The 20934-nt window shown below is 44.2% G+C and overlaps 1 protein-coding gene across 10 annotated transcripts in view; it reads left to right on the top strand.

The window, feature by feature from the left end:
• LOC149348194 (BAI1-associated protein 3-like) overlaps positions 1–13432 on the top strand; it is a 397925-nt gene extending 384493 nt beyond the window's left edge. For all 10 annotated transcript variants that reach the window (XM_089587980.1, XM_089587976.1, XM_089587979.1 and 7 more), the window contains one exon: positions 533–13432. In XM_089587980.1, the coding sequence (XP_089444106.1) occupies positions 533–618 (86 nt within the window). In that variant the 3' untranslated portion in view covers positions 619–13432. The remainder of the gene's footprint in view (positions 1–532) is intronic.
• The last annotated feature ends 7502 nt before the right edge of the window (positions 13433–20934 follow it).

Genomic DNA, 20934 nt, shown 5'->3' with positions numbered 1-20934 from the left:
AATTTTAAAAAAGTAGGAACTAGAAACCAAAAGGCCTGTCTGTTTTCTTTTTTTTTTACGTTTCTTAAATGAGGATTTAGAGATTGAAACATGTCAGGAAGTCTCACGAAGTGTTGTGGCAAGCTAACGTAAAAACGTTGCTCAGTGCTTCAGTGAATTGCAAACAGACGTATACTGGTGCCTTAAGTAGCAGCGCAGAACGCAGACGGAATCACGAGACTAGAAGACACAAAGAGCGGTGGTACTGGTGCGTTGCGGTTCGTGAAAAACCATTTCGCGCTACGTGGGAGTATAACCTCTTATAGCCGCCGACTAGTGAGCTGGTTTATGACTTCTGCGGGGACTAATAATAGGCCTAAGATAAGAGTTAAACCTAATATTAGCGATAAGGTTTACGGTCGTACTTCCCCCTCTCGCTCCGCCCACGGACCCTTTGGCAGGGAATATAGATGATGAACACGGAGAACCTTGTTGCTTCCCGGGACGCTTACTACGAAGGTCGTGTTAAAGCGAAAATTCTCTTTCCCCGCAGACGAGATCATGTGCGCCCTGGAGGTCCGGGCGTGGGACAAGGACGCCCTGGAATTCGTGAGGCAGCAGAAGAAGAGGAAGTCCTGAGTGGGGCTCCGCCGTCGCCATACGTTTCACGGCGCCCCCTCTCGCCAAGCCAGCCCCCGCCGCCGCCGCCTCAAGTGCCATCTTCTCCTGTCTTGCCTCGCCCCGCCGCCTTTACTCAAGTCCGGTGACTCGTCGGGCTGCGTGCCCTTCACGCAACCGGGGTGACTTCGTCCGAACGACCATCATCGTGGGGTATATATCGAACGCTGTACCGGGAGGCGGGACAGACGAACCTCTGTTCGTCTAAGCCTAATCGCTATTGCCGATTATCTGTCTGTGCTACTTTGGCAAAAAATGTTCTTCTCCGGTGACTGCTTTGGTGTCGGCTGCTGCTTGTAATGTTCATTTGTGAGGGACATGTGTTAGCGGGAATCAATCTGTGTCACATGTTCTGATGTGTGGCGAAACTGATGAGGTAGCTGAAGTGCGCGAAAAGGCGAGAATGTATGGCCTGTGCATAATAACTTCAAGCTTTTAGTGTGAACGAGCACCTCCAATGATAGCTTTGTGCCCAGATACTTGGTCCTGTGCTTGATCATTGGCACCAACGTGGCACTGTGTTTATTCTACCAGCACCGGCAATTTCAGTTAGCTTTCTGTGAAAATTTTCTTCATTCCTTCCTGTGCTGGTTCCGCCTAGGTTTATGCTAAATGTGGGAATTCAGTCAGTTTGATGCCCTTGAGAGATCTTGGCAAGACGCTGATCTGTATATAAAATGATTTTAGTTCGTTACGCTGCTGACAGAGGCGCTCGCCATTTAATCTCGCAACTGCTTAAAAAAATCCTAATTACCGGTGGCAGCAGCCGACTAGCGTTGCCCTAATCTCAACTATAGGGCGCTAACATTTTGATGCACAATGGAGCTTCTTTAAACTTTATCTTCACATCAGATTGGAATAACTGTTGAGGCACCGGCTCTGTGATAAGTCTCCGTTTCGTTGTCATTGTCAGAATCAAAACTTTAGAATTTGATTGGGTGCTTATTCATGGACTAGGAATTGCGGAACGAAGTGTTTGTCTTGAACGTCTGTTTCGCGTTGGAGATGGGGTGAATGTGGAAAACCAGTGTGTTTCTAAAGCTGAATTCAATTCTGACAACATATTCCAAAAGTGCACGCTGTTTTACTGTGCACTTTACTCTGGTTGATCTTTGTTTTCGAGAAAGAATCTTTTTGTGTTTTAGTTGATAATGGCTGGGGTACTTAGGGTCCCGCAATTTTAGTAACCTTTGGTCACAAGCGCGCACTGTATTCTAGTCGTGGTCAAAAAGTGCGCTGTCCATGGTGCATGTGCTTTTGTGACCCATTATATGTGAGCTGTTGTTTGAGGCAATGCCTGGTTGCTTTGCCGATCGCAAACGGGCGTACGATAAACCTTCACTTGTACGGTGGCCAAATTACTTAGCTTCTGCCACGCCCTAAATATGGAAGTCATGTTTTTGTGTCTGCATTTTTTAAATGGTTTGATAAGAAAGGGAAGATGTGACTTGTGCTAATCGGTAAGTTGTTTAAAAGTAAAGCAGTTGTTAACCGCAGTGATACCATTCACATGCAAAGTTAGTTCAAATCAAGAACAAAAACTCCTGGTATTTGCAGAAGCAGTTCTGTTTCTTCATGTTTATTTTGCAGTTTTGTTCCATAAGAGAGAAAGCGAGCACCGCTAAAGTGTTCACTTCGTTGCCACTCACGAGTTTCTATAATACTTAAAGTTTAAGTGAAGCAGTGACATGCCTTGTTGAGCACAGAGCCAGAGGACAAATGTAAAACCATTAGCTCGGCACAATCTCCTTTTGTTTATTCATTCACTTTGTGTTTTCGTCATGGTTCGGAGTAAGCATGGCTTGTAGTGTTGCCCTGCACTCTCTAAATTAACTAATTACTCTGGCGTGTGAAATGCGATTAGAGATCACGCGTTGTTTCATTGTGTTTAAATCCTCGTGTTCCTCGTGTAAGGCAAAACTTGTATCTGGACATTCACACAAGTACATTCACTTTTCTGTAGCAAAATGGTTACGACATCAACATTTAGGTCCAACATTACATTCACTTAATGTACTTTCTTTATCATGATTGTGGCAAAAATTCTTCCGAGTTATTGTGTGATTGGGGGCGTTGTAAGAAGCGGTCCACATTTAGAGCTAGAAACGTCGTGGCATCAGTGCATATTGTATAAGAGAGATGTGCATGCGGGATCTTATCTTCCACCTTGCATGCTAATTTTAATGTTGGGCTGTGCATGTCTGAATTTGAATGTGACCAATCTACTCCTTATGACTGCGTAGATGAACGTAGAGACTGGGTACGTATCAAGATCACTTTTCACATCAGCTTCTCGTCAGAATGAGTTGTCGCTTACCAAACAGCATCACCACTGAGCTGTCTTTGTCAGTGAGCACATGGGTGCATAGTTTACCTCTATTGCACTTTCAGCGTGCTATGTCAGCGTAACTGGCATGCGCATCTTTCGCACGACGCATGCAAGATTGAACTACACATAGCCACTTATGCCATGGGTCCTTTCCTTGTTCGCTTGTGTACATAAAAACCACAGCAAATGTCTGAAAAAACCTGTTCACTTTGCACCTTTTTAAATCTGTACAGGGTCTTTAGCTTCATATCCACCTCTACGGTTACAGATGTCGGTTACAGATGTTACGGATGTCCAGGTGAAGACATTGCACCCAAGAAATGATTAGGTTTTGCAGAAGCTCATTTCTTTCCCGATTTTTGGAGCGTCCATGTCTATTGCTCGTTCAGAAGTATTGGCAGACCTCTTATTGAACGACGGTGAACGTAAGCCTCTATGACGGCGGCCAACGCCATTTCCTCGAGCATCTGTCGCATACCACTGTGCATGTCCTCGTCCTGCAGACCATAATTTCTAGCAGGTTTCAGTCCCTTCATTTCTTTGTTGCCGATAAATCTCTGTGCGGTAAAAACCTCAGCCTCTGTACTTTGGCTTAGATCTAAAACTTAATTTTTAAGTGGTTTCCGAAGGCTGGTGTTTGAAAGTAGCTTCAGTGTAATCTGAGGAGTGCGACCGTTGGGGTGAATAGAAAACGTCCAAAAGGTGTTGTTGACAACCAAGCACACTTCTTGTGCTTAGTTTTGAGCAACACCTTTTGGGACTTTTTGGTGGGCTTGAAATTGCAGTTATGCGGTGCAGATCTTAACAAGTGATTATATATATACGTTGGAGCCTAATTGCTCTGTTCAGGCATATCACGAAGTGAAATGTAAACTTACATGATTCTAGGAAACATATCTTTTGAGGTTGTAGCAAACGCATAGTTATCACTTGACGAAACAGTGCAGCTAGTGCATATTCCTGCATTGATATTTTCAGTCACAACTAGTTTCACGCAATGGAGACCTGCTAATTTTCCCTGTTGTCTTCAAAAAACCAGAGCGCATGTTTCGTTTTTAACTCTGAACTTAAAGTATATATGAATAGAAATGCGCTCTGGAAGAAAGCTTCATAGCTCTCTCTCACTAGCATAGACTTTAGGACGCCGCCGGCTTCGGGAGGCAGCGGTACGCTTGTACGCGCTCCGGTGGACAATCGTAATGTCGCACTTACCACCCTGCTAACAACTCTCTGCTGGACTTAATTAAAATACGTAAACGGCCGCGGGTGTCTAGAGCGGAGGGAAGCGGTCAGCCACACCATTTGATACCCTAGCGAAGCTCCCTCCCACACCACGCGACTCACATTGTATACTTAGAGCGCCTAGCCGTGTTTCATCGTTGTCCGCACTTTGTACGCGTCGTACTCTAGGTGAGCACTTCAAAGGTGTTCATAAGCTGTACAGACACCCGTCCTCGCGTCGTCTTCAGCCAAATACCTCGGCACTTACGGTAACACTGCTGTGCGCTTCTGGCATCAGAGGCGACAAAACCTGCTCAGCGAATCGAGCCTTCATCGTCTTTTTTTTGTGCTACCTTTTTATTCAAGCCTTCCGATGCACATGGCGTCGCCGCAGAAGTTGTGCGACGCGCGAGAGCGGACGTAGCCAACTTCTATAGTGAAGTCCTCCCGTGCAGTGTAGCCAGCTCCTCCTATGGAGATGGAGCAAAGTCCTTCTGTTCCAGTGGTAGCACCTCATTGGGACGGCATCGCTCTTGTTCATTTTTGGCTATCATTGGTTTCATTCTTACAGCTTCCTTTTTTGTACAGCGTGACACCATGACTCGTATTAGTGAGGTGTCCTGCAAATGAGCCTGTCCAGTGGGCATGCGGGACCCGTGCTCTTGCTCTGAACAATAGCAAATGCCGCTGTCTCGACTAGCGTCAGTTGCATAAAGTATCCGCCACGTCTAATTGGGACACCTGTTTCTGTTTTTGAACCTTTTAAGCTAAACTGCTATGTATTTCAGCACTAATTTTTCCAACGTTCACATTTTCGCTACAATTATATAAGCACTGGCAGGGGCACTTTCAACCGAGACGACGCTACAGGAAAGATTGCTCAGCTGACGTCACTTTGCTGTCACCTCCGATATTGCGGCTCGAACCAGTAAGCATGGACCGATGCGGACATGTTTGCTTTGTTGGAACTTCTAGAATACTGGCTTATGTGCCATTGAGCATCTGCTGCACACTGCTTAACATGTGTGGTTTTCTAGAATAGGTCTAATCACTGGTGAACGTATTGACTGGTGGTCGTCGCTACGCTGGCAGCGCACTAAAGCTCCATTGCCATAGGTTATTGAAACTCGGCATATCAGCAGGAGCTCTACCTCACAGACTGCACAAGCTTTCAGAATTTCTTCCTTGAATGTCGGTTCTTCATGTTCGCAAACATGTCTGTGTTTAGGTTTTCCGCCATCTAGGAAAGTGAGAAATTGGGTTGAATCGTGTGTCTAGTGCGTTGTTCAGGACGCTGCGAGCATTACCGTCAATATCATCATCTAGGTCACCAGAGATCTGACTGAAATAAGAGCACGGAAATTAAGCTTAGCCATAAACCGTCGCAATAGTGGGGCTTAGACGGTCGCCATAGTTTATGTAGTCTAAAGGTATTTGAGGAGTGGCGTAAGCTGGGATGCCTGGAGCAACGTTGGTACTGGCACTCAGGATGGTTCTGTCTACGTTTAAGTTATCCTGTGTGTTTAGGGGGTGGTTGATGCGCAGCCGGAGCAAATGTAGGTGGGTGTTCGTTAGCACGACTACAGCTCGTGAAAGTGAGTTGTTATAAAAGAAATGTCTTGCCTGAAAAAAACAAAACAGAAACAAAAGATGGGCTTTGACTAGCTGATGAGAAGCGTACTGATTCGAATGCTTATTCGCAGCGCGCTCTAATGCAGCAAGTACACCTACAGTTTGACAAAGTTTTATTTTTTAATTTATGTGCAATTAACATTAGTAATTGTGCAAAGCATACTACGTGGTCACTACAAGATATATAAAGGCCCTATTGCATTATCCAGGAGGATGCCGGTCTTAAAAGCGGGTTGATTATAAAACCAGAATAATTTCTGAATTTATAGATTGTCAGTCTTGAACCAGCGCTGCTCCCGGTGTCTTCAAGTGTCAAAATGCGCATACTTCATGTTGAGAACGCCCTTTGAAAGGCGCAGAGTTTTTTGTTTTTTTTTTGAAAAGGGTGCGCCACAAAACGTCTCCAGACTTATTTCTTTCTGTACATCTTGGTCAAGCTTGCCCTTAAGAAATGCCGAGTTTCCTGCTTATGGGGATGAAGTCAGTCACGTTTGCCACATTGGCACAAAAGCTTTTTTTGGCCGGTTGTGCCGCGAGTAGAGAGTCAGGAGGTCAATGTTAGTGGCATGTGCCATAGTTGTGTGCAAGATAGCTAAAAGTTGCGCATTTTCAGTTTGCCAAGAGTCCTCCTGGTGTTGGCCTCTGGGAACGCACCATACAACAGCAGATGAGATCTGGTTGGAAGAAAGCTGCAGGGAATTTTTTTTAACTCATGAAACAGAAAAAGCACATCGGGATGAGCAGTCCAGCTTAATTGTGGAATGCAAGCGAATGTTCTTTTTTTGTTTTCTATTGTTCTTTCATTGTAATAGCCATTAAAATTGAAACATTAAAAACTTCTTCGTTCAAGAACATGAAGGAAGCGGAGAGCACGAAACAAAACATTGTCGCGCCTCGTCGAATAGAGCAAGACAACTAGCTGGGCAAAAGAGTTATATATATATATATATATATATATATATATATATATATATATATATATATATATATATATATATATTAAGGAAACTTGCGGGGCGTACCTCATTTCACTCCATAGTTAGAGTTGAACGCCGAAGCTGACCAGCTCGAGTTTAATTTCGCGTGCAGATTGTTAGCGCACATCATTCAGCCACTGAGTAGTTGTAGCTTCAGTAAATCCTCTTGAACGTGAACACGCGTCATTGTCGTTGTACGTCGGCCGCCACTGAGGGCTGCAGAATAAACCTGTTTCACTGAGATCGTCGTCAGAGCACTCAACTCGTACACAAACTACAGGTGGTGACACCTCGGGTCGCTTCCGTGTATCACCTGGTAAATCACGTATCTGGGGGAGGGGATGAGTGGGGGGATGGAAGGGGATGTTGTTGAGTACCGTGTAGCTTTTCATAGGGGTGGTGTTCGTCTTCCACCCAAAATATGCTTGCAGAGAGACCTCAGCAAACCGGAGACTACAGAGAGCTTACTTTACAGGGGCCACAAAAAGAGAAGACAGAGAGTCAAAAGAGTGCCAGGATACATAGACGGAAGTGGAGGCCTTCCGCATGATTGAATCGGCTTGCAGTTTTTGCATTATTATGCGAGAGAAAAATTTTCTGCTACCACCAGAACATGACAATATGATCACATATCTTGTACTATATATTTAAGAAAACTTTTCTTGCATTTTTTTTATGTGGTGCATACATAATAAAAAAGTATAAAAGTATTGCTGGTTACCAGTGAGGACTGGCATAAAGACAGCTACCATTTGTAAGGGATACTCCGAACCTCTTTGTTTGCGTCAAATCAAAAACGTCTATGAATTATGGTCAAGAATGACGGTTTTGAGCTAAACATGGTGACGAAGCTTATGTATGAAGTTTGAAGTTTATTTACCACAAAGCAAACATTGTTACATGAGATGTAGTAGGTAAGGTGGGCTTGGCTATTTAGAGAACGAGCTGTTATAAATCACTCCAACGAGTCTTAAGTAATTAGTAGAATTCTCTTCGTACACCTAAACGTAGTGGCTAGGAGGAGGAGTATAAGTTACCTGTAACCACTTCGTTAATCCTCTAAGCTTCATCAGGCCTTTGCAAGAACTGCTGTCGGTACTTAGAGCGTGCTTTTGTACTCCGGATCATAATTAAAGCCATTTATTTTTGAGCGTTGCTTCTCGCTGACTAGTGTCAGGTTTGCTGAGGTATCTCTGAAGGGTCCCTAGCTATGCACTCCCCTTTGCTACTAAAAAAACGTGTGTGTCGTCAGCCACCATGCCTTTGAAAAGCTTGCACGCAGGCTTTTCACATCATTTGACATGTAGACTTTTGTCCTAGAGTTAGATACGTCGATCTCTCTGTAAAACAGGTTGCACTAGTCCCCAAATGGCGAAATGTTTCACGAGGCCCAAGAGGCGTGAATATTTACTCTAAATACAGCTTGCATGCTCTGATTGTCTAGCGTAATAGATGTGTCACCTTTTAAGCGATTTCATTTTAAGCCTCTGAGCATTGCGATTCGCACACATGTGCCACTGCAGATCTCTGAACAGCGTCTGCTTTTACGCTGCTGAACGGTTGCAGTGCTTTGGGCGATAATTTTGAGATTATCACGGCATGAAAAACAATAAGCTGCGGTAAATATTGTCCCGCATGAATTTAGAATTTTCACCGTCACCAAGTTTGGTCCACATAACATAGCACAAGAGCTTCACTAGATTAATTCAGAAATACTGTCGACCTCAGTTTGATGGCTAGGTGGCCCTGACCATAATGCATTTCTTGTATATTAGTTGGAATGCGCAACGGTAAGCATGCAAAGAGGCTGAGCCTAAGCATACTTTTTTGGATTAACGGATAAATAGAAAACTTTCCTGTCTCGCTAGGGTATCTGCGACTGCTCATTGCTCTGATGATAAATCGCGCTGGAATGTCACGTTGTGCTCGACAGTACGCTATATTCATAGTTTTCTGGCTACGAGAAGAATAAATTTTAAACCAAAGGCCTCTATTTAAGGTTGGGCAGTGCTATGGCCCATACGTGCAAGGTGTCTTATATGGGCAAAGTTTATGACCTAATGATTCTGGCCGGTTTTATGCTTCGAAGGCCATTCCTGGGCTGCTTTATATATATATATATATATATATATATATATATATATATATATATATATATATATATATATTTTAAATATCTCTGTTCAGTCACCATGCATGGTTCAGCGATCAGAAAGCTTCAGAGTCAGATTTCAAATTTTTTACAACGACCGAGAGCCAGTTCATCTTCATCCCCGCGGCACCGTAACGATCGTCTTTTGGTGTAACGACCGTTAACATTGCTTGCAGTACCAAACAGATTTGAGCTGACTGCCTCGTTGAGTGATCATCAAAGTACTTGGCGTTGTGGACCAGAGTAGGAGGCGCGTATACGCCCAATGACAATTTAAATTCAACAGCAACACAATACAAGGATGCAGCTCTGTTTCCTGGCTGTCAGAATGCGGCACCATGTCGCTACTTACTGGAAATCGTGTGATAGGATTCCAGCGTGTATATCCCTTGGAAACCATTTCTTTGTTTTGCGGGTTCACGTTATGTGCGTTTGAAACGTTACTTCAGTTGTTAGTGCAGGAATGAGCTGCTTTAAATCTGTCAGTGCAAGCAATCTGCCCGGCGTGAAGACTAGGAGCCAACGAAGTGGAATAAATAACACACATTTTTGGTATCTCCAAAAACTATCACTTATCAGTTGCCGAAAATCAGTCTTTCCAAGTCGAGTCACTCTAAAGCGCCCATATTAAGATTTTTAAGCTGCTGTACGGACGTCTATTTTTCAAAATGAATTAAAATTAAGCTTTAAGCTGTCCAGTCCTCCATATAATGGCCGGAGCTGATGGACGTGATGGATGGTGTACAGATGGTGGGCGGATGATGGACGGCAGATCATGACCTGTTTTGGTCTTTGTTCTTTACTATTGTTGCTGAAATCAGCGCTCAGTTAAATTGTTGTTAGTGGCTTCTAGACGCTAGTTAGTTGGTTTCACACTTTTCCATGTTCACTAAGATGCAGTTTGTTTATTAGCAGGCACATTTAGACTGCTGAAAGGTATTCATTAGGACTCACCATGTCTGTTCCTTGTCACATGACATTGTAATTGATAATAACCACATCGACGCCTGAGTTGCGGAATTGAGTGACATGAAAGTTCAATGTACTTTCAAAGAAATTCTATGAGGGCATTATAAATTACTGCTTCTACCGAAAAGAAATCGATTGCCTTGGTGCAGCTAATGTTAAGTTGTGCGTGAGAGGAATCAACTACGTACTGAGGGGAAGAAATTTGCGTGCTTTTAGGCATCTTTTCTGAAAAGGAGACACATTATGGGCCACTTCGTATGTACATGTGTGCATTGACTTACAGATACACTTAACAAATCATACTCTCTTGATACTTTTCTTGCGGGCATCCCATGCAGCGGAATTCAGAATCACATGTATTCCAATAAGTTATATGCAGTTATTGACACATCAGAACTTCCTAAAAATGTTTAAACAGAACTAAATTACAGGACGTTTAAAGGAGCACTCTTTGTGATGAAATGGAGAGCACTTGTGGGCTGGAAAAATGTATTTTTTGTTTCACGGTTTTCTGCTAGAACATTACCTATAAAAATGCGTCACGATTATCTCAAAGCACTAAATCTAGGCCACGATTTATTTTAAGTAAAAGTCCCTAGCTCTAAATAGCGGGGCTTATCACTGTGAGTGTTCGCATCGCTACGACCGCGTCTTTTCCATTCCACACTCTTAACCGTATCTCCCGAAGCCGTGGTTGCCTGATGTGTGTCTTGTTGGCTCTTTTGGCTGGGTAGCTGATGCCGAAGTTACAATGAAGATGTTGGTGTTGGATTCTTCGGAAACCTTCGATTTCCGAAATGTGTTGAAGTGTTGTAAGTATGGATGTCTGTTTTCAACCTTCAACACTTTTTGACAGTCCGTTTACTGCTAGAAAACAAATATTTTGTTAAGTAAATTTCACCCAAGAACTCAAAAGTGAAACTACGCCTGCTTCCAGGCATGCGCATATCACGTCGTGTTGGCTAGAGCAGAAAGTGATTCGTTACAGAACGTCGTCATGGCTGCCATGTGTGTGTGAGCGGATTACGTAAACTTTTATTTCAGGAAAACAATCAGCACATGGCTCGGCGAGTGAAATGTCTGTTACCTTTTCATTTTCTTCTATGTCCGCTAGGTGGATGCGTGGAAGAGCGGGAATATGCGGAAGTTATTAATGATAGTGAATGTATTGGGCCAATTCCTGAACTTTGTTATTTATACTCCTGGGAGCTGACGTTCTATTGACTCTGTAAACTTTGACAGTTTTGTCATAAAGAGATCTTCGTCGCACAATATTGCTATTTAAGATTTTGGATTCTGCACGTCCAAGCAGCTTTATGGCATAATGTTTGCTTTAGCTACCGGGAACATTGAAGCCAATTAACCTCATAAAGGGGGATTGCAACTTTTTGGAAGGCACCCACCAACAGTTATATCTTGAAATGATCCACCCTTGCATTACCGCCCTTCGCATAATGAATGTGCCTGTGATTCTTTTTTCTTTTGGGCGCATTGTTTTCTGGGATGTTGATCATTTATATTTACCGCCAGTGTGATGCTGTGGTTGCTGCGTATGTTGCATAGCGTGGAGCTTTATTAGATCTCATTACAATGCTCATATCTTCCGGAATATTGTGTTTTCAGGATTGATTGTGTGGTTATATATGGAGGATTATGTGCTTTCTATTTATTTTGATTGCTTGCTTGAAAGTTCTTTTCTTTATTGCTCTGCTTGTAATCGGATGTGCGTGTGGTTATACACTGTTGAAAGCTATGGTTATGGTTGAGCTTGTGAGAGTATCTAATCTACAGATGTTAGGCCGAATAGAAGTTGAACCAGCCCTGCATTCGTGGTGTGTGGTAATAGATTCTTGCTTGAGATTGTGACGCTATTGTGAATGTTTGTGGCTTTTATTCTCCTAAGCTTTCCGAGTTGAATAATGCCGGACCAAACGCGTGATGATCTTCAACAAAGAATTGTGTCAAGGCATATTTCTGCTCTTGTTGATATGGGCGAATGATTGGAGCTTTCTGAGAGCAGAGCTTTTTTGTGTTTTTCTCTTGTGTCTTCCCTTTTTTTGAGAGCCTGTTTTTTATCTGCATCGTTTGATTTCATCGCTACTATAGCCTTTGCCTGCATATCTACATTTTTGCCGAAACTACACCTTAACACCGCGCACGCTACCATTAATGTTGAGTGAAAGTTTTCTGAGTCAATACACATCGTTATATGTGAGCACGAGCTTGAAGAAACCAAGAGTAAAGCTGCTGGTTCGAACAAGGTAAATAAAAAAAAGGCCGTTTGGATACCACGGTAGATTCTGTCCGCACCATACCCTGTCCGTATTATCGCATGGTTTATTAAGGAAAAGCAAGTTGTCTTCGAAGCCTTTTTGCTTGAATGTCCAAATCCTTAAAAACTTTTGGTCACCTAAGTGTAGCACCAAATTGCTACTGTTTATCAATGCTCGTACATCGGATTTTAATTCAGCAAATGGCGGCCGTGGGACGACCTGTGTAGATACATCAAAAAAGGAAATTTTGATTTCATGGACTGAAGGTCAGGTGCCGCTTATGTAGCAGCGTATAGGTGAACTGAAAAGTTACTGATATTGCCTAGAGCTTGTAAAAAAAATTCTTGACGAAGATAAGATTGCGACAGATAGCGTAACTGCGACGCTTTTCTGATGAGGAGCGTAATTGGAACGATCTACTGCTTCAAAACCTCTAACTTAAAATGCCTATATTGTGTAGTATTAGGGAGTAAAATTATTAGGTACTAGTTCACACATTGCTGATTCCCATAACGCCCAGTCTCAGATCTTTTCTTTCAATAAACTGCCTATACAGATCACATGCACAAATAATTAAGGAAGCAGATTCTTCGCACGCTGTAATGCATGAAGAAAGGGCACATCCGGCCAAAAAACAAAGCGGGTAAGTGTAAAATGCCGAGGAAAACAAACCATATGGTCGATTCCTTTCAACACCCTGTGTTGCTAGTTCCCCGTTGGCCGCCAATTGATGAATCAAGATTCGATGCTAGCGCCCTCAGTGTGGGTCGACTGCAGTCGGTCCAGTGATGTCAGCCCCGTGTTTTTTGCACTTGTATAAACGCGACTGGTGTTGTTCCAACGCTTTTTTCAAGCTAAGCTGTGGCCCACTGTCGACGTGCCGAGGGTATTTTTTATGACGACTTCTTCCCCCGCCACCAAAGCACTACACACCTATTTTACTACTACCCAGTTTACGGTGCTGAAATAAAAAATGGGATGAAAGAGATCGTGATTGTTGCCACACGCACCCGTCTTTGTAAAAACACTGCGCGCGATGGTTGGGGAAGCGATTGTTTCGTTTGTGTCACATCATATCGTGAAGGCTTGTATCTACACGCATCATATTATGATATATTATATATACATACAAATATATTACTATATATATATTATACACGCGGACACGGCCAATGATCACCCGTTTATCAAGAAAGCTGTAATAAAGGCACCTCTTTAATTACCTCATGTCTCTGTGTGGTTTTGTTCAACACATTGTGAACAAGTTTCAATTTGCATATAAGGTTGTAGGATATGACTTATCAAGGGCATATTTGGACCTGTATTACCTCTGAATATATAAACAAACGTTCTTACAACTTAATGGATCGTATGAATTTTAAGTTAAAAATTACTATTGCGTGAAACAAGACATCGGAGAATGACCAGGACACATCCCTTTGATTTTCTTTTTCTTATTCCTTGCCAGAGAAAGATAAAACGGGACAGGAAACTGAATTACTGTACATTCTGGTTAAGAGTTTATGAATTTTAGGTTTGCTTGTTCGTCTTTCACTTGGATGGGCTTACAGATCCTGTTAGACATCCAAGAAACATGGATTTCTTTTAATGCACTGGAAATTTGATCCCGCCTTCATAAACCGCCTTGGTTCTATTAACGTGCAGCGCCACCGGTGCAGAGTGCGCGCGAATAAGGAGAAGCTACATGAGCACAGATATGACCCGTCGAGCAGCCACCGCTGGTACGGCGGCCATCTCCTCAGCTCCTCGATGCGATCGCCACTCTGTCTTGAGATGACCGTGCGTACGGAGCGCGATGCGCCGCGAAACAACCCAGCGGCGGGCACAAAAGAGCGCTGCCGCGTGATAATGGCAGAGCGCCCAGCGTTTGCAGAGCGCAAGTTCCCACCCCGAAGAGGGACGCACACGGACTCTCTGCCCGGCCGAACAATATTAGTGCGAAAGCAGTATTCCAATGGGTAAATCCCGAGCAAGATGTTGCGATGTATTTGCGATGTATGTGGGTTTGTGCCAAATAACTATATGAATGAAATGTTCTTGCGGCTGGGGTTTCGAACCCGCCGGGCCGTGAACAGATGAGCTCTGCTGGCCTGGGCACGAGAGCACTATATACCATCGCCGTATCCGATCACGCCTCATGATAAAGTGCAACGCACACTCGCGGTGCGCACTGTACGTCATCGTCTTTATTAACTATAATACTACCATCAAACTAATATCGCAAAACCAGGCGCCAACAAGGCTAAACTCATGCTTTCGCGAGAGGTCATAGAGTTCGCTAGAGGCCATGATAGCGTGCTTCGCGGGGGCAAGAACAACGCCGCATTTTTGGGACTGGGCCTCCGAGCCTGGTCACCACGGTTGGGACTGGAGCATCTCAGCCTAGTTGCTGCCTTTGTAGCGCACAGCTGAGCCAAGAAACGGTCGAGGCTACGGTGAGTCAAAGGACGTTTATGTACAATATGTACAAGGGCTTTACATGATAGGTACAAGGGCCGAGAGCACAACGGGCGAGCACGAAGAAGTAGGGCGGCCCCGAGCAAGCGTAGCACTGGCGTGGTGGCTCTTCTGCTGCCCGTCTGCTGCTCGGACTCGGCGCGGCTCCGTTTTTATAGCCGCCGCTGACCGTTGCGGCAGCCAGCCGTTCAAACCCTCCAATCAGGTCATGGCACTGGCCACCGTTCAAGTTAGACGAACTGTCGAGAGGCTCGGCCGTTGAAGGTTTGCAGACTGGAAAGGGCGGCCGGCGAAGTGTCGTAGGAGTCTCGAGCCGACAGTGAGGAGGAGGAGGAAGGGTCTGCGCCGGCGAGCCAGGATGATTCATGCAGCAAGCCGCGATATGCCCGATGAGAGTCCTCGCTTGCTTTGCGCGAGAGGCCAGAGAGGCCAGCGGAATGTGGGCTCGGGCACGACAGCATCCATGCGTGCGTATTGCTTTTGTGTGCAGTGCTGTACCGTTGCAACACTAAACGGCATCAGTCAAACGTGCACTTATTGCGGACAGCATCTTGAATATCCCGCACCGTGCGGTTGAAATGGCGCGCGTGGCCACAAATTCACCAGCGCTTACTTTTCGATCAGTGGCAACTTCGGAGCCCTATGAACGACAGTAGGTCACTGAAGTAGAACTGCAAGCGCCCTGCCAATACACCTTATAGGTGAAATTTAAGTTAATTGGACATCTTGTATGAGTGTGCATTCAAACAAGGAAGGAGAAAGAGGTTCTGTCCCCAGAAGGAATCTGCTCTCAACTGATTCTCAACAAATACTGGAAAAACGATGGAAGCAAGGTCTTGCAGATCAAACATGCGTGTGTGTGTGTTAGTTAGTTATATTGATTTTAATGGCGCAAAAGCAACTGAGGCTATGATGCGCCAAACACAAGGTTAGAGTTTTTGCTAAAGGTGAAGCTTTCTATACTTAGAGTTTGTTTAAAATACTGGCTTCCTTGAGAAACCTAAAAATAAATGAGATGGCAACCAGTGCTCGATCACCTAAAAGTAACATGGGGTGTAATGGGATGCTTTGCCTGTAAAATGTTGTAAAATATTTCTTTCTTAGTTCTTCTAGTTTTATACATGAAATTAAAATGTGGTTCACTGTGAGTTCAGCACCACACATTTCACCGAGATGTTTGTTTTGTTTGGTTAGCAGAAAGTTGTGCGTGAGGTGGGTGTGTCCAATGCGGAGCCGACATAAAATAACTTCGGTAAAACGTTCTTGATGCCTACATGATTGCCATTCCCCTAAAATGGGCTTAACAGAATGTAATTTGTTGTTTGCGTGCTCTTCCCATGCTGCCTGCCACTTATTTCTGAGTTTACTGTAGATAAACTTTAAGCAATCCCTGTGCGGTATGTTCACTTCCTTTATTTGGCCATTCCGGGCTTGTGCAGCGCATACATCTGCTTTCTCATTACCTACAATTCCAACATGGCTAGGAACCCAGCAGAATTTAATGTTATGCTTTTGTTTTGTGATTTTAACTATGTTATGTATGATGTTTCCTATTATGGGTTCAGTAGCATTCCTGGAGAGCAGTGCTTTGAGCATACTGAGGGAATCGGTGTAAATGATGCTATTTTCGATGTTCTCTCTTACTATTTTTTCTACAGCTACGAAGACGGCATAACACTCAGCAGTAAAAACTGATGCGCATTCTGGTAGTCGCATTATCTGTTTATTTTTTTCTTGGATTACTGCACTTCCAACATGACTTTCTGTTTTTGAGCCATCGGTATAAAATTCAATGTAGGTGTCATACTTTTCTTGTAGTGCAAAAAATTCCTGTAATATGTACTCGTTTGGCGTTTGCTTTTTGTCTAAATGTGTCATTGTGAAGTCACATACTGAAGGCAGGCTGTACCATGGTGGCAAATATTCATTCCTTTGTGCAATATTCGGTAGGGCATCTAGCACTGTTAGCTCTTCGCATTTATCTTCAAAGCGCAGTAGTAATTTTCTGATAGAGTGTGGTTTGTTGATGAATAATCTTTTAGATGGGCACTTGGTGACAATTGGATGGCAGAGATGTTTCGGAAGAGAACGGATTTTTAGGACATATGTGCATGCAAGGGCGATTCTTCGATCCTCAAGAGCGGCTTCATTAGTTTCAACGTAAACGCTAACTACTGGTGATGTTCTGTATGCTCCAGATGATAGGCGCAGACCAAGATTATGAATGGGGTCTAATCTTTTTAAGTAGGATGCTCTTGCCGAACCATATACTATGCACCCGTAGTCCAGCTTGGAGCGCACCAGGGAGCGATATATTTGTAAAAGGCTTGCTCTATCGGACCCCCACCGCTTTCGTGAGAGCACTTTTAAGACATTGAGGGCTTGAGAAGCTTTCTTTTTAAGGTTGTTAATGTGTGGTAGAAATGTGAGTTTCTTGTCGAAAGTTACGCCTAAAAATTTGTGTTCTTGTTTAATTGGGAGCGCAGTGTGATTCAGGTATAGATTGGGATCGACCTGTAGGCCTCGTCGCAATGAAAAAAGAACAGCTACCGTTTTTTGAGGAGAAAATTTAATTCCATTTCTGTCTGCCCAAGCACCTAGTTTATTTAGTGTGATTTGTATTTGTCTCTCACAGATTGATATGCTGGAGGATGTGCATGCTATTTATAGGCCATCTACATACACTGAATACATTATGGACTTGGGTATTGTTTTACTAAGGAATTCAGTTTTACTATGAAGAGTGTCGTGCTTAGAATACACCCCTGGGGTACGCCGTTCTCTTGGGTGAAAGTCATGGAGAGAGTTGCTCCTAGGCAGACTCGGAATGTGCGGTTAGCCAGGAAGTCATTCAAGCAGTTCAACATCCTGCCGCGGATACCTAGCTCCGCTAGGTCACGGAGGGTGCCGAACCTCCACGTGGTATCGTAGGCCTTCTCCAAGTCGAAGAAGACCCCAATACAGTGCTGCTTGTGGATGAACGCTTCCCGGATGGTGTTTTCTAGGCGGACAAGGTGATCTGTAGTCGAGCATGCTTTCTTAAACCCACATTGGTGTGTATCTAATAGTTGCCGAGATACAAGTATGAAGGTCAATCTAATGTTTATTACACTTTCGAAAGATTTAGCAATGCATCTGGTGAGGGCTATTGGTCTGTAACTGCTAGGACTTGTTGGTGGTTTTCCGGGTTTGAGAAAAGGTATTATGACTGCTTTTTTCCACTCGTCAGGTATATTTCCAGTTATCCAGATTTTATTAAAGAATTTTAACAGTGCCTCTACAGCAGCCTCGGCGAGATGTGCAAGCATAGCGTAATGCACGTTGTCTGGTCCTGGTGCTGTCTTTTTTCCAGAAGATAATACCTTATTTAATTCTTGTAGTGTGAGAGGCTGGTTGTAATCCTCATGTATACCTGCTCTGGATGGGAATTTTTGTTTTTCAGCTATTTCTTTGTGTTTCTGAAATATGTTTGTGTAATTGGATGAGCTTGAGATCTCAGCAAAATGCTCGCCCAATATGTTGGCCTGTTCTTCTAAAGATGTTTGTCTCCCGGGTGCTGTCAAGAGAGGAAGTGTGAAAGGGGTATGGTCACCAGTAAATTTACGAACTTTTTTCCACATTTTCTTTGATGTGGTTGAGCTGTTTATTGAGGAGACATATTTCTGCCAAGAGGTTTTTTCTGCATTTCTTCGCACATACCGCGCTCTGGCTTTTGCCTTCTTAAAGGTAAGTAAGTTCTCTGCAGTGGGATATCGACGCAGAGCGCTCCAGGCTTTGTTTTGTTTTTTTTTTGCTAGTGTGCGTTCTTTTGTCCACCACACTTTGTGTTTCTTTTGTGCAAGTCCTGTTGTTTGTGGTATAGCGAGTGTTGCGGCCGATATTATGCATTCAGTAAACTTCTCATTAATTTCATCTGTGCTAAGGTCGTCACAAAATTCCTTTTCCGGAGTGGCAATTTTTGTAAAAAGTGACCAGTCGGCGAGCTGAATTTTCCAGCGCCGTGGCCTTGTGGGGATGATTGGAGTGGATGATGAGAGCCTGATGACGGTAGGGAAGTGATCGCTGCCCATGGGGTCATTTAAAACATCCCATTTAAAATCGTTAAAAAGTAATGGTGATGCGAAAGCTAAATCTAGAGAGCTCATTTTTGCTGAGCTTGGACAGCAATATGTGGCTTTTCCCGTATTTAAAAGACAGATATTATTCGAAAGTATAAAATCTTCGATTGTTTGGCCTCTAGAGTCACAGCGTTCGCTTCCCCAAAACGGAGAGTGAGCGTTAAAATCGCCAACTACCAGAAATGGCTCCGGCAGTTCATCGATCAGGCCTTCTAGATCTTGGCATGTTAATGTGACGTGTGGGGGAAGATATACAGAACATATTGTTATGATTTTGTAGATGATGACGCTAACCGCAACCGCCTCAAGTTTTGTTTTCAGTTTGATTTCTTGAGCCGGGACGCCGCTTTGGATGATGATTGCGACGCCTCCCGAGAGTCTATTTCCATGTTCGCGATCACGCCTAAAAGTTGTATAATGTTTTAAGATATTTGAATGTTGTGGACCAAGATTGGTCTCCTGGAGACATAGAGCTAGAGGCATCACTGACCCTAGAATATGAGTTATATCACTGTAGTTCCTCAACATTCCTCTACAGTTCCATTGAACCACAAATGTCATGTTTGTTTTTTTTTGGGTGGGAATGGAACGGAAGAAATTTACTGTTCTGGGCAAGTTACCGGGGTTCTATTTTTCTTCGCTCGTGAGAGCCGGTCCGTCGCTGCAAAGCGGGCGGAGTGGTAGTTGTATCCATCACCTCACCAGAGGAGCTGGAGGACCGCGAAGCCGCGGATGTGTTGGTGTCGGGCCTCCCACGACGGGGGGAAGTCCTGCGGGATGCTGACCCGTGGGCCGGCACTCCCTGGCTTGGAGTTGGCAGAGCAGCCTTGGCTGTCTCTGCCTGGGGCGTTGATGGCACTGCCACAGGCGCGGTGGGAGTGGCCGCGGCAGATGCCGGAGTGCTGCGTGGTGCACCGCCCCTGCGCGCCACGTCAGCATAGTTTGGTTTGGCTGTGAAAGAGAATGTATTTGTCAGTGCAAAACGCCTTCTGGCTTCTTTAAATGAAATGTTTTCTTTGGTCTTAATGGTGATGATTTCTTTCTCCTTTTTCCAGGACGGACACGCCCTGGAGTACGCAGCGTGGTCGCCTTCGCAGTTAGCGCAGCGTAGAGCTGCGTCGTATTCCTCAGAATGGTGGTCCTTTGACGCGCATTTCGCGCACGTTTTGCGGCCGCGGCAACTCTGTGAGCCGTGGCCAAACCTCTGACAGTTAAAGCACCTTCGGGGGTTAGGGATGTAGTGCCTTACATTTACTTTAAGGTATCCAACGTCGATTGTTTCAGGCAATGTGCATGTGTTGAAAGTCAGAACCAGATGTTTGGTATCTATTTCTTTGTTGTCCTTGCGGATCTTGATTCGATATACATCAATGACATTTTGCTCGGAAAGCCCTTCCAGCATTTCTTTCTCGGTAAGGTGTAGAAAATCATTTTCTGAGATGACGCCACGGACAGTATTGAGTGATCGGTGTGCAGTGATGGAGACAGGTGTGTCCCCAATAGACACTATGTTACAGAGTTTGGTGGTTTGGATATTTTCTCCGAGTTCCAGCAATAAATCGCCACTGGTCATTTTCGATACTTTGTAGCCGGGTTCCAAAGCTTCTGCTAAGCATTTCGTTACCATGAAGGGGGATAGAATTCTGGTCTGTTTATCTTGAACTTCACTGTGGAGGACATAGAATTTCTCAAATGTTGGTTTCTTTTTGGAAAAAAAGTTATCTGCTTCGTTCCTCCCTCTGTTGAGAGAGCGATCAGGTTTTGAAAGGGGGGAGCCATAAAAAATTGATGTTTTTCGGTCATGGTGCCAGCCACTGCTGCGACCCGGGTAGCATGGCCGGGGACCGGTGATGGGACGAGGAGTATGGGAGACTGGGTTTAGAGGAAGGTAACGAAAAAACTTTATACAATTATTTACATTATTTACAAAGCAGGACTGAGAATGGCTCTCAGTGGAAGGGGAACGTCTTCGTCAACCGTAGTCGACTGGAGCTAGCAGGCTTCTCTCGGCCACACTCACAGCCGAGTTAAATATCGTTCGGTTTCCCAAGATCCCTGGCTGGGGAATAATGTTCAGAGAGCACTGTCTAATCGGATGGACCGAAGGGGATGTTCGTGTTACCACCCA

This window comes from Amblyomma mixtum, chromosome 4 (genome assembly GCF_055824585.1).
Source record: "Amblyomma mixtum isolate Tamu chromosome 4, ASM5582458v1, whole genome shotgun sequence".
NCBI lineage: Eukaryota > Metazoa > Arthropoda > Arachnida > Ixodida > Ixodidae > Amblyomma > Amblyomma mixtum.
The sequence above is the reverse complement of the archived record's forward strand: the minus strand, read 5'-3'. Positions and strand labels throughout refer to the sequence as shown.